The sequence below is a fragment of the Dasypus novemcinctus genome, chromosome 1, assembly GCF_030445035.2.
Source record: "Dasypus novemcinctus isolate mDasNov1 chromosome 1, mDasNov1.1.hap2, whole genome shotgun sequence".
Taxonomy (NCBI): Eukaryota; Metazoa; Chordata; class Mammalia; order Cingulata; family Dasypodidae; genus Dasypus; species Dasypus novemcinctus.
In genome coordinates this window covers 13,440,716-13,454,086 of record NC_080673.1, presented here as the reverse complement: position 1 = coordinate 13,454,086, position 13,371 = coordinate 13,440,716, and the positions used below count along the sequence as shown (strand labels likewise).

The window sequence follows — 13,371 nt, the reverse complement described above, 5'->3', positions numbered from 1 at the left end:
TCATCTTTCTAAAAAAGCAGATCATAAAATCTTTCAGTGAAAGGCTTCTGTTTCTTGCACAATGAAGCTTTAAAATAATCACAGAGGTTATAATAATTGAAGTGAATACTTGGATTACATTCAAGAATGAAATGCTATGTAATTCATTGTCCTCTGGGGACCACAGACAGCCTTGTAAACTTATCCCAGAAGATATAAAAGAGAACTGCTTCATGTCAAAATGACATTCTTAGCTTGTGGGAGACAAGATTCCATTGGGTCATGCCACACATATGGAAAATTTTGCAATTTCATTCTACTCAAGAGAAAATCACAGCAAATTTTGCACTATCATAGATAGAAGGATATGCTGCCTGGCATAAGACAAGCTGAGTTAATCATATATATTAGGTACCATATTTGACAACCACTAAATTACCAAACTCATTTAACCTTGAAAATGAGAGAAATGTTAGTTGCCATGATCGATGAATATATCAAAGAAGAGTCTTCAAATATCTTGCCAATTATTTCAAACAGGGAAAACAGAACAACAGTGTTATTGGTGACCTCACAAAGATTTAGAGAAATAATTTTTGAGAAACTTACAGCTGTCCACGAAAAATAACATGAAAATCTTAATCTTGTCACATCACACATTATTGTATCGTTTTCTCCATGGGAAAATAAGCACATTACAAATTCTTGCAAATGTAGCAAACTTCTATTATTAATTTTTTGAGTATCATTTTATCCAAAGAAGGACAAAGCAAGTTATCCTCTCTCATAGATAAAAGATTTGCTGTTAACCTTAAGAAGTTTAAAGATTGCTGTTTTTGTAAAAATGATGTAATGTAGGCAATGGCAATTTCAAATGGTTCATCCTAACATTTCTATAGTCAGTCAAGCAAGTAGTAGATCATCCAGTAGACATTCAAAAATAAATCTGTTAATAGTAAAAGTTAAAGCAAAATGGACATACATCAGTAAATAGAAGGGCATATGCTAAGAATGTGATATAAATGGAATGGCCAGTGAATCCTATTCTTTTTTGATAGAGCATAATAGATGACTAAGTATACTCTCTATTTTTAATGGTTTAAATATTACTCCCTGCTTGGTGGGCTAAAGGCATGGAGAATCCAGCTGCTTGAAGAGAGCTCAGCATCATTAGGTTATATTGATGTTGCTTTTGCATCATCTCAAAATTTGAAAGAGAGGCGGCAGACTTGGCCCAGTGGTTAGGGCATCCGTCTACCACATGGGAGGTCCGCGGTTCAAACCCTGGGCCTTCTGGATCCGTGTGGAGCTGGCCCACACTCAGTGCTGATGCGCGCAAGGAGTGCCCTGCCAAGCAGAGGTGTCCCTGCTTAGGGGAGCCCCACGCGCAAGGAGTGCACCCCGTAAGGAGAGACGCCCAGCACCAAAGAAAGTGCAGCCTGCCCAGGAATGACACTGCCCACACGAAGAAATGACACAAGATGACGCAGCAAAAAGAAACACAGATTCCCGTGCCGCTGACAACAACAGAAGTGGACAAAGAAGATGCAACAAATAGACACAGAGAACAGACAACCGGAATGGGGGTGGGAAGGGGAGAGAAATTTAAAAAAAAATTTTTTTTGAAAGAGAAAAGACTACCAGAATTGAGAACAAATATTGAAATTAGGTTATTACTGTAACTACTACTCAAACTATGCTTCCAGCTTATCAGAAACAATGGGTAAAAATATTTTTAATAGTCATGTAAAAATAATAACTATACTTGACACACAGATATTACCAAACATTATGAAAGAAACACATAAAAAAGAAGCACAAAGGCTTATATTGCCTTTTTGTGGTATAGAGATCAATATCAGAAATAAATGTTTGCCACTTTTTTGATGATTAAATTTTATCTAGTGTTGTAACCCATCACTATATAAAAGTAAACAAATCCTTTTCCCAGATTATAACTTTTGTCGCTGTAACATAAATGGCATATAAAATATGTAGTTATTTTAGCTGTTCAAGAATTCACCCTCGATTTCAACAAATAATGGCATCAAAAGTTTATCCCAGTGGTGCTGCGGGTACAGTTACCGGACATTGTATGTCCTCCCATGGCCCACTGGGTGGACTGTGGGAGAGTGTGGGCTATGATGTGGACAACTGACCATGAGGTGCAGTGGTGCTCAGAGATATATTCACCAAGTGCAATGAATGTCTCATGATGATGGAGGAGGTTGTTGTTATGGGGGGAGGAGTGGGTAAGGGGAGTGGGGGGTATATGGGGATCTCATATTTTTTTAATGTAACATTAAAAAATAAAGACAAAAAACAAAAAGGTTTATCCCAATACTCAAATTTGTGATTAGTACACAAAAAAATTATTACAATAAAACTTTAGGGAGAAAGACACAATCATTCAAATGCTATGTGTAAATAATTCTCACCACTGACCAGAGCTTATACGTCCCATTTACAGACTAACAATAATATCAGGCAAAAGTTAAACTAAAACTAATAAATTCAAAAACTGAAGTTAAGCATAAAATGAAGTAAAAGCAAATTTGTTATTCATTGAAATGCCATTCTTTGAATTCATCATCATGAAAATGAAGTAACTAGATAGCTTTGGAAAGGCTTTATCTTATTAAATTGTCCATATTTTCAAACTGTTATTTCTTCTGCAATTTGATTTTCTATGTCAACACTTACTATGGAACATAGCAAGCCAAGTTTTAACAAGTATATAAACTACTGCATTACATTTACTTTCCCAGCATCTTCTAAAGTGTTGTAATATATAACTTTCCAAGTTTTAGTAACCACCTGTGGAAACTTGACAGTTCAATGGATTTCACTTAATTTTCAAATTGAAAAAAAAGAACACTTATTCACTCTCAAAAGTCTGTATCAAATTACTGAATATATTTCAGGTCAAACAATAAAAGATTTATTTTTAATTCAAAAAGCTAATGGCATAAAATGGAGTCATGAAAGCATTCTTACAAGTGGATTATTAATAGATTCAGCTACTTTGTAAGGTCTGTCCCTAGTTAGAAAGAAAAGTATTCAATACTTTCTTCATTTTGTATGGTTAAGCTTATCTTTTTCTTCTCCTTCATACTATTTTCCCCTCTTCCTTTCCCTTTTCTTCATCCTTCTATTCCTCCTACTGTTCACCATCATCATCAGATATGAACATGACTATATTCAGAGCACTTTGTAGGTTGGATTCATGAACAAAAGATAAAATCCTTATCCTTAAGGGATCTGCACCTCGGAAAGAGAGATGGGGCAGAATATATACATGAAAGATAGATTATAACAGACAGCATACATTAAATATTAAACAAACCTTTAGAAAATAATTGTTACAACAATTGGAAAAGTTATTAGGTCCTCAGCATTCTGTACTTTTAATTTTCAATTCTGTCTCTGCCTCAAGGAAAGTTGCTTAGTTATTTCTCAAAAGGTCACAATGTGTTATGATGAAAAGAAAGAAGACATGAAGAGGGAATCTGCATTTACTGAACTTCTATTACTAGTACAGTAAACACAAAGACAATAATAAAGAAAACTAGAATTGAATAATATAGTTTAATTTAGGCAGAAAATACGGGAAAGTGGAGGTAAAGAGCCAAGCCTTATTACAACAATTGACTATAAAAACTCCAGATTTTTTACAAGGAGTTCATGGTGAGAATCTGAGGATATGGGTTCTGAACTTTACATCTTATGTCTTAATTATGACTTCTTATTGCAGATGGTTGAGCAAAGAGATCTAAAATTTTATTATTACATTAATACTTAGTGTAATAATTTTTATATTATTATTAAAATGAAAATATATATAAATCAATATAGGAAAATTTAAGAGTTGTTTCAGAAATTGAAAAGAAAACAAAAATTGATTTTACTTTCTTTATTTGAATTAATTACTACAAGTTTTTTCATCTAATAACAGTAAAAGAATACAAACAATATTAGGTTTTCTACCACATCTAATTTTACTTAGATATAATAGCTAATTAATTCAAAGAATTGTCTTACTGGGGGAAATAAATTACACCCAACAAAACAGTAGATAATATTTGCCAAAACACTGAAATTTTATTATTCTTCAGTACAAATGATAATTAACAAACACGTTAATTTCCTCACTCTTATTTGAGAAACAAGAAAAAGCATACATACTCCATAGTAGGAGGCAATATAGAAAACAGCTTTTATGTATATAACATCATTTTCAAGGATAGATTATATCAGATTCCATTCTTTCATGAAGGTAACTGTCTTGAATGCTTACTTTTTCTCATATCATAGATATTTGTGTCCAGAAAATTAAGCAAATTGAAGAACGTGTAAAAATGTCTTTCTTTTGGAAATTATTCCTGTTGTGCCCAGCAATTAGTGTCCTAACAGATGATGTCTCTTAATACATTCAGAATATATGATTTAAATGCCAACAATCAACATTCCTTTTTCTCTGACCTCATATTCATTTTGTAAATTAATTCTCCATTAAAGTCTGTAAACAGACTTCAATATGCTACTAATTTTCATCTGTGACCAAAGCTAAATTTTCTAATCACAATTTGAAAAAAACAAATGAGCTATCTTCTGTATTTCTTTCTTGTAAATTTTCACAGAACAAAGGATGTTACTTTGAGATTAAGAACATCCAAGACAACAGTCACAGTGTGAATAGACAACACATGGGAAAACATGAATTATCTTCATCATGTCAGCTAATCCACAGCTTTACCACCTGTTAGTATGGATGTCATCCAAAAGAATTTTTGAACATAAACCAGGCAGTGTGTCTCCGATATATGAAAAAGAAAACTGTCAAGCGTTTTGAATGGGGGCAGGAGTGCATGTGTGTGGAAAAATGGAGACCAAAATTGACAAAATAGAAGTTATCTCTTGTACTGGATGAATACCTTATGAGCCACTGTGTTCTGATTATTTTAAAAATCAATTTTTGAAAGCCATCTTGAAGTCATCACTCCAACTATCTTCTGTATCAATATCGCAGTTAAGATGCTGTACTTTTTATTTAATATCCTTAAATGTTTAAGATTAAGTTTCATTTCAAGGTGTTAATGAAATAACTATACCAGGCACTTGCATTTAAAAGATGTATATATCCACTTTAATGATATTTTTTAAATGTACATATATCATTTATTCTAACACGATGTTAGAATATGTTATTGAGTATTATGGATTTCTGAGCTTCTACAGACGTAAAAAACATAAATAGTCACTGATCCAATGAAGATTCTGAAACATACAGAAACTATACATGCCATAGTAACCAGAGCAGCACATAAATTCTGGAGAATATATATTAAACTCTATTAAAACATATGCCTAATTTTCTCCAGTGACAGGTGTCTTAGAACATTTGATAAGTATGAGGTTAAAGTAATTTCCTAGACTTCAGGAGGATGCTACAGGATGAGCATGTTAAATGCTAGTATAACCTTGTATTGTCAGATCATAGGACAGAATTATTCCATGTATTTTATAAAATCTGAACCTCTATATTTCTTATAGCCTTGTCCAAATGCAGACATGGCAGTGGAAGAGAAAATTTGTAACAATATGTGTTAAGAAGACGTTTGTCTGCCAAGGATCATCTGGTTGACTCTGCTCTTCTTTGCTGCAGCCAAGACCTTCAGGTCATAGATTGCTGGTGTACAGAGGAATTGGTTGCCCTTGGTAGGGCTACCCACATCTGACCAAATAAGCCAGAGGTGGGGGTAAGAATAGGGCCACAAATTACACAACAGGGCTAAGTGCAGTGGAAGTCTGAGGTCAAAGCAGAGAGGGGGTGTGGCAAGGGAAGAATGTGGTAGAAGCAAAGAGGGGGTGTGACAGGCAGACAGTTATCAGCATCTAGCGTACCGTAGGGTGTGGTTAAAGTTCAATCTGAGCTCCATTACTTACTGCTATGTCCATGACTTTGGTCAAGTTACCTGACATTTGTTTTTACAATTTCCTCAACGATAGTATCATATGTGGTTATTGTGAAGATTTCTTTAAAAAGTTAATTTATGTAAAATTTAGGTTAGACCTTGGCACTGAAATCATTGGTCAGTGTAGACTGACCAATATTTATCTAGTATCATACAGGCAAACGTGCCTTTTTTCATTGATTATAGTGGTTAAGGGGGAGAAGGTATGTTCTAAAGTTTTCTCTTACGGTAAAACTAGCCCTACACAAACTTTTTTCAAAAAGACTTTTGTCAGCCAATAACTAGGGCATACATAATTTTTTTAAAAAATATACTCTGTCATAGTAACATGTGTGTATATAAGCATAATATATACTGTTCAGTATATAATTATGAGCAAACATGTCAAATATAATTTTACAATATTTTCAATTATGAAATAGACAAAATTAAGACTAAAAGGGAAAAAGAGAAAGTAGTAAACCTGTACTCTAACCTTTCATCTAGATTATTTTGTAGATTTTAATGAGAAGAGGAAATGCTGACACAAAACATCAGTCAGTGGTGATGGACAAAGGATGAGTGATGACCTTTAAACAGCAGCCATATGGCTGGTGTTGAGATGATTCATCTAGGCCCTGCTCACACCAGGTTTGATGGTGCCCTTCCTCTAGTGACCCACTCCTTGAGGGTCACCACGGAGACTAATTCAGGGATGGAACAAGTCAGTGGGTGGCTCTGATTCAGCTTGAGAAGTTGAAGGTATAGATTCATCTACTGCTGGCTGTATCCTGAAACCATGCTGAGAAACTGTGGCTGTTATCTTTTAAAGTGCTCACATATTTCTAAGTACATTACATGTAGTTTTGAGGCTTTGTTTTTTACTGTGCTCGTGTTCTGTAATTAAGTCAATCAGGTATTTGGCTGTTCAAAACAGTTCAGTCAATTTATGAAGATCCAAACTTGCCGGCTCTTCCAGTTCATTGCTCTCTTCTTTCCATCTCTAAGCAATTTAATCGCTTCCTCTAATCATCAATTATCAGTCTTCCTCTGTCATCCCTCTTGAGCTAAGGAATTCTATCATTGGGGTTATCTTCAAAGTAACGGCCAGCCACCTGTATGGCAGTCTTAACATGTATTCAATGATTATCAGAGACCCTTAAATCATTTACATATTTTCCCACAGGTTTGGCAAAATATTCCAGACATACTTACATTTCTAAAGGTCATTAACAAATACCTTTTAAATCTTTCTAAAAATCTCCTCATGAATTTTCCTCTACCTTTCTGCAGTAACTGGAGCCCTTGCTTCCACGATGCGAAATCACGTCCCTCTATTTTAGATAACAGTGAGACAGGATTTGTACAGCTTTACTTAAGAGCCACGTTTAAAACAGATTTTTTTCCCCACTCTAGTACCAGAACATTGTCACTTGGGTTGAATACAGATAAAGTAATTGGCTTTCATTTCAACAGCATGTTTACAGAGAAACCCTACTCAGCACAAAGAAATACCTTTTGAGAGGGTGGCAGAAACGGATGGAGCAACAGATTAACAAGACCCATTTCAGTTGCACACTGATGTACAGGCTCATGAGCAAAACAGCCGGCAAAGTCACCCGCACCTGCTATCCTCTTTCCTGGGCTGGGCACATAGAGTTAATCTGTGTCACTTAAGTGTTCTTATGTTGTGGCTGCTCTCAATCTGGCCTATAAAGTTGGTGAAGTAAAATTATTTCCTATTGAAGATCTTTTTTTAAGTCCTTAAACATCACCTATATTTTTTTTTTCAAATTTAGGTTCTAATTTGCAATTGGTAAGGAGACAGAACAAATAGGCTTACATTGTGAAAGAAGACAATACAGAAAAAGAAAACCGTGTGATATCTAAACTATTATTTAAGAAAATCTTATGTAGTTTCAGAAAAACAGGATCGAAGCTACTGCAAAGTACTGCTTTCCATTAAAGCAGAACGGCCATTCAATCTATAAACCTAAACTCTTGGGAAATCTCTTGGTTTTATCTACCTGACTAGAAGCTCTTCCAACTTAGAGCCCATCAGATTTCACATTGTTCTCCTTTACCCGCATTCGTTCAAATATAACTTTCTGATAAACTTATATGGAAAAAGTGGCATAGCTGAGAGGAATAGAAAACCAGCAATGAAGAGAATAAATTATTTTCTCAATTAAGAAAAAATGCTTAATTGTAGATATTTTACCTATACATCTTGACACACATACAGGCCATTATACATTTTTTTCTGGTATACAATTGTTTGCCACCATTATTCATGATTTCACTAAGCACATCTTGATGATATAAAGAACCTATTGTGACAAGCTCTTCCCCATCACAGCACCCCCACCCCCATGAAAGAAAGATTTTCAGCATCACCTGAGGAAAAAAAAACATGACTACTAATTACATCATTTTTCTCGTTCCTTGCTCTACCAAGGCTTGCGCAGACACATTCAACCTGTTACCACAATTCATGACTTAAGTCTTCATTTAGTAAATGAACAGCGTTTCTCTATTTAAAATTATCACTTTTTCTTTACCTAAACAAGGTGACTGTTTACACTACTTAGGTACTATTTAAAAAAAACAAACAATAAAATAAGATCTTTTCTTTCCTGAAGTTAAATAGCCAATTCAAATACCTTCTAAGATAGAAATTACCATCCAATTTTGTCACTGAAAATAACTGATGAACTCTTAAGCTGTATTTACTCGTATAATAATGGTAATTGAGCTTTTTCAAATAATAAAATAGATCACACAATATGTAGGTTACTGTCTATCACAAAGTACCATTAAGAATTAACAAGGGTACTAAGGACTAAAATTTGGAGATCAGCTTATCTATTACCATTTTCTATTGCTTATGTAAAAGCACAGTTCACGTCACTGGTCTCATACACACGTACGTGTATGATTGTACCTGTACATGTATATACTGTGCAATTGATAATAAGAGTAAGAGAAGAGCAAAGCTGAATGGGTCAAAATAATGAAAAAATTATACTATGCTTCCAAACTACCTATTTTAGTCTATCTAAAACGATGCACTTACATACATTCCAAATCAACTGTGATAGATGAATCTTTTCAATACTACTCTTAAATGTTACCTCTATGTTATATTACCTGTGTTACTGTTTCACACTGAGGAAAACAAGAGCATTTTCTAAAACATTACATAAGCCTCAGAGCAAAAGAGAGGAAATGCTGGTGTCCGTGAAAGCTATAGCTCCTTCCACCACTACCATCTGACACAGAAAGAGATTCTAGAGGTGTTTATTTGAATCGTTTGAAATCGTCAATATTTGACCATTTTTGACCTACAAAAATGGCAATTTCTCTTTACCTCATCCAGGCAGATATGTCCACACAAGCTTAAAACTAATGCATCAGAAAATTTCCTTGACATTTATTGCTCACAAGTTGATTTCGGTGGACTATTTAGAAAGGAAAACCTTAACCTCACTATACACCCTGAAAATTCATGGACCTTCGCCACATCTATATTGAAACTAAACTGCATCTACCGAAAGAAAAAAAGATTTTTTAAAAAAGCTCAACCACCAAAATAAGATAGATATACTCTTAGTCTTTGTTCTATCAGATGTTCATTCAAAGGGATAGTTAATGGTTACATCATCTGATTTTTAACTACAATTAGCTCCAAACATTGAGTCTGTGGCTTTCTCATAGTTCACACCAGGAATCCCTTGACCCAGCTCGACAAGCACGAAAACATGACTAAATGAAGGTTGTAACAAAGACAGGTCTAAGAAATAGTTCATAATAACACCACAATGCTCTTAGCACTAATACTCGACTACGCATTTGAAAACTTATATCAGAAAGATTTGCAAATAACAACAACATTCATGCCAGGCATTACTGCAAGTGGGGAACAGTCTAAAGGAGAGGGGAAAAAAAGGCCTTCCAAGAGAGAAACATTCATTAGCCTTACTGGCAAGTGTCTAAAGCAAACAACCAAACTGCAAAATAATTAGTTACAAATAAACCCTTTTTAGCACAGTACCTTTTTGTGTCTGTCCCTCTTCCATATTCTCTTCCATGGCTACCTTTCTTCAGTAGAATCTGGTACACGGAATTAATCAAAAGCCTCAATTAGATGTTGGAAAAACTGGTGATTTTTTTTCCCTGGGAAGCTCCAACAGCAGTGGCTTAGGCAAGTCCTCAGAGCTTAGCTAAGGCTCCCTCGCTCCTCTTGTTTGCTTGGAGACAGGCTGTCAAGTGTAATTTCATTCAAATTACTCTTCCGTGAAGATTATCAGTTTTTCTTCTCAAAGCTGCCCATTGTGTACCACTGTAAGCAGGTATTCAAATAGTCTGAGAATTTTGGGGGGAAATTTGGTCTGAATCCCAGTAGCAGAGACACTGTGATTCAGGAGCCTTGCTTTGCATTTAAAAGGGGAAAAGAAATGGAGATCTGTGTTGAAATCTGGGCTTTAAATTGGAAACAGGCTGAGCTGTGAACAGATGGAGGGGTGTCCTCCTAACGCGAGGCAGACCACCAACCCATAATTCCCCCGCTTTGCTACCAGAGTGGGAAAGCCCAGATTCCCATCCGCTCTCTATGCTGCAGTGGTTGCTTCTCACCCAGTCAGATACGCTGCAAAAAAAAAAATGCTTTTTCCTTTTCTCTCCTCACTAAGTATCTAGTTAACTTGATTTGAAAGTGCCAAGAAAGGAAGCAAATACCATCTCAGGGTTTTCCTGTGAAAGGTTCTTAAGAGAGCACTTTTCAGCTCCTATCTTTCAGATTTAATAAGAAATAGAAGCATGGTTTTCTTAGAGTGAGTATTAACCTTTAAACCTCAGAGATCTGTGTTTTAAGTAATCATTTTACTTCAGTGCCAAAGGACTCTCACATGAAAGGCAGAGAAACACTGAAAAAGCAGAGAATCTATTGATGTCTTTGTGACTTATTGTTATTAGTCCACTAAAACTGCTGATTTTAAATGGGAATCTCTTGAAAGAATTTTTTAAGAGTCATTATTGGAGAATGGATAGAGTCAAAAAAGGAACAAATTCTAGATAAGGAACAACAGGATCAGCAATTTATAATGGGAATCTGCAGGCTGATTTGGAATGCAAATCACAATGCTGCAGTCTGGCAATAAATTAGCATTTGTACTTCAGCCTACTGAGTGACAGGGCACCATCCAAGAGTCTCGACACTTCACAAATAGGTATAGTAAGAAAATAAACAGTGTCTCTTTTAGGGAGGCATAAACCTTTACTGGAGTATGAAGGAAGAACCCCTGGCTCTGTCTCCATCTCTAAATAGCAGGCACACACATGCACACACACACACAGCTATAAATCTTGCTTTAATGAAAAATAATTCACAGCCTAATTATCCATAGCATAAGGTTCCTGCATTTATTTTATACTCATTGTTTAAAGCTGGTTAATACCCTGTTGTACCCCACAACCTAAATCATTACCAACACAACTATTTAGAAAAAAAAGACAATTGTATGAATTACGTATTACTTTTCACAAAAGAAATTTCAACTTTCTTACTTCTATTTGTGTTCTCTATTCAAAAGAATTTAACCCAAAGGTAGACATTTAAGTAACTCAATAACCCCATCTCTTTTGAATATACTTCAGCCTGTATGTGAGGGTTTGTGAGAGAGCTGCTTGATCAGGGCACAGATGGAAAGAGGAAAACCACAAGGGAATCCACAGAAGCCAAATTGTTGTCTAGGGATAAGCTTCAATTTATCCCTAGACTGAAAAAAACCTGGCATATAGTCAAAACAGAAAGGAACACTACTCTTCATCAATATTCATTTTATACAACAGAAGTCATCAATGAAACGAATTATTATTAGGAGCAGTAAAAATAATATCCCCTTAAATGTTTAGAGTACTTTACAAACTACAAAACATGTTCAGTTGCACAAAACCATTTGTGAGGCAAATTGGGTAGGTGCCATTTTTTTCCCTTTTTTATGCTAGAGAAAGCTCAGACTCGGAGAACTCCAAGGCCTGGACTAGTAAACGACCAAGTAAATCTTCCAACCACATCAGCTGATTCCTTGTCTAATACTCTGAATCTGGAGGGAAATCTTCCTTTCCACTCTATTGCATTATGAGTGTCTTCAATATCTTCAAAAAATCAGCCTCAGTTCATAGCTTTGTTCTTCACCATACGTACAAAAGGAAAGAGAGGGAAATTAAAGGGAAAGAGATAATAAATGAAATATTCATTGTGCAAGGGGAATGGTAAAAATTCTGGAAAATTTGCCGCAGAGCAACAAATTCCTATAAACATCAACTTTTTCTCTAAAACAGTCTTTCACGCAACAATTGTTACCAAAAGAAGATACTAGCAACTGATACTAATTTTTTAGACATACAAAGAGCCACCTCAAATCCCGGTTAAATGGACTTCTCCAAATAGATGAGGAGAAACACATGCATTTAAACTTTCCAAATGGCAACCACCTGTCAGTAAATTGAGACTCCTTTTTAAAAGGCAGATTATTCCTGCTTGAGGGCAGTTGAGTTGTTACTGATGTTATTTTTAGTATAAATTCTTTAAAATCTTGATTCCATTTGAAGTTAAAATATTTTGAACATACAAGTATCTGAAAACTAGCTATAAAAGAAAAATGGAAGACATTGTAGATTGTTATAAAAATCTAAAATATAGAATACATAGGAGCCTTATTAACTGACAAATCTCTTTCATCTCCCTCTCACTTAAAACCCACAGGAGGCAAGATGACTAGGACACAATTGGGTGAGGGACATTATGGATAGTTCTTATTTTAATTTTCAGAAAATATAACAGCAATATAAAATTGACAAAAAGGTAGGTTGGTTACTATTAAAAGCATACCTACTAGGTTTTAGACATTAGGCCAGAAATTTATATATATAATTTCTAATACCCACAACATCTCTGCAAGTTCTTTCATGTGAGAAATATGAGGCTCTCAAAGGTTAAGTAAATTTCTCAAGATTACAGAGATGGTGGATGAATATGAATGATGGTCTTTCTAACTCTAAACTCAAACCACACAGAAAGATAAGTCATCAGTACTTAATTAACAGTCATAAGACACTTCCTGGTAGAATATCTTCATTTTTGAATAAAGTCGTAGAGTTTATATTAATGATAATGGATGTAAGCTATACCTTAGGAGAAGAATGAATGATTTTGGATTTTTGCTCCACTTACTTGAACCAAAGATTACGAATAAAGAAATCTCAGCTAAATCTAACCTTACACATAGCACTGGATAGTGCAAATGACAAGCTTGTAAAGAGGGGGTGAGAGAAAAAGAGAGCATGCACCAAACACAATGTATGCAAAGCCAGCAGCTTGTCAGAAGGTCTGAATTTTGAAATAGTAATTGTAAATCTTTGCTTTGACTTACTAGAG

General features: G+C 35.0%; 1 protein-coding gene across 2 annotated transcripts in view; it reads right to left on the bottom strand.

Moving 5' to 3' along the window:
* Window positions 1–13,371, bottom strand: part of GPM6A (glycoprotein M6A) — a 367,647-nt gene that overhangs the window by 166,862 nt on the left and 187,414 nt on the right. The window contains exon 1 of one of the 2 annotated variants that reach the window (XM_004447460.4): window positions 9,988–12,123. The exons of the other annotated variant lie outside the window; for it this stretch is intronic. Coding sequence (XP_004447517.1) covers window positions 9,988–10,024 — 37 coding nt within the window. The 5' untranslated portion in view covers window positions 10,025–12,123. Of the gene's footprint in view, window positions 1–9,987; window positions 12,124–13,371 lie in introns of those variants that run through there. 2 annotated transcript variants of the gene reach the window in all.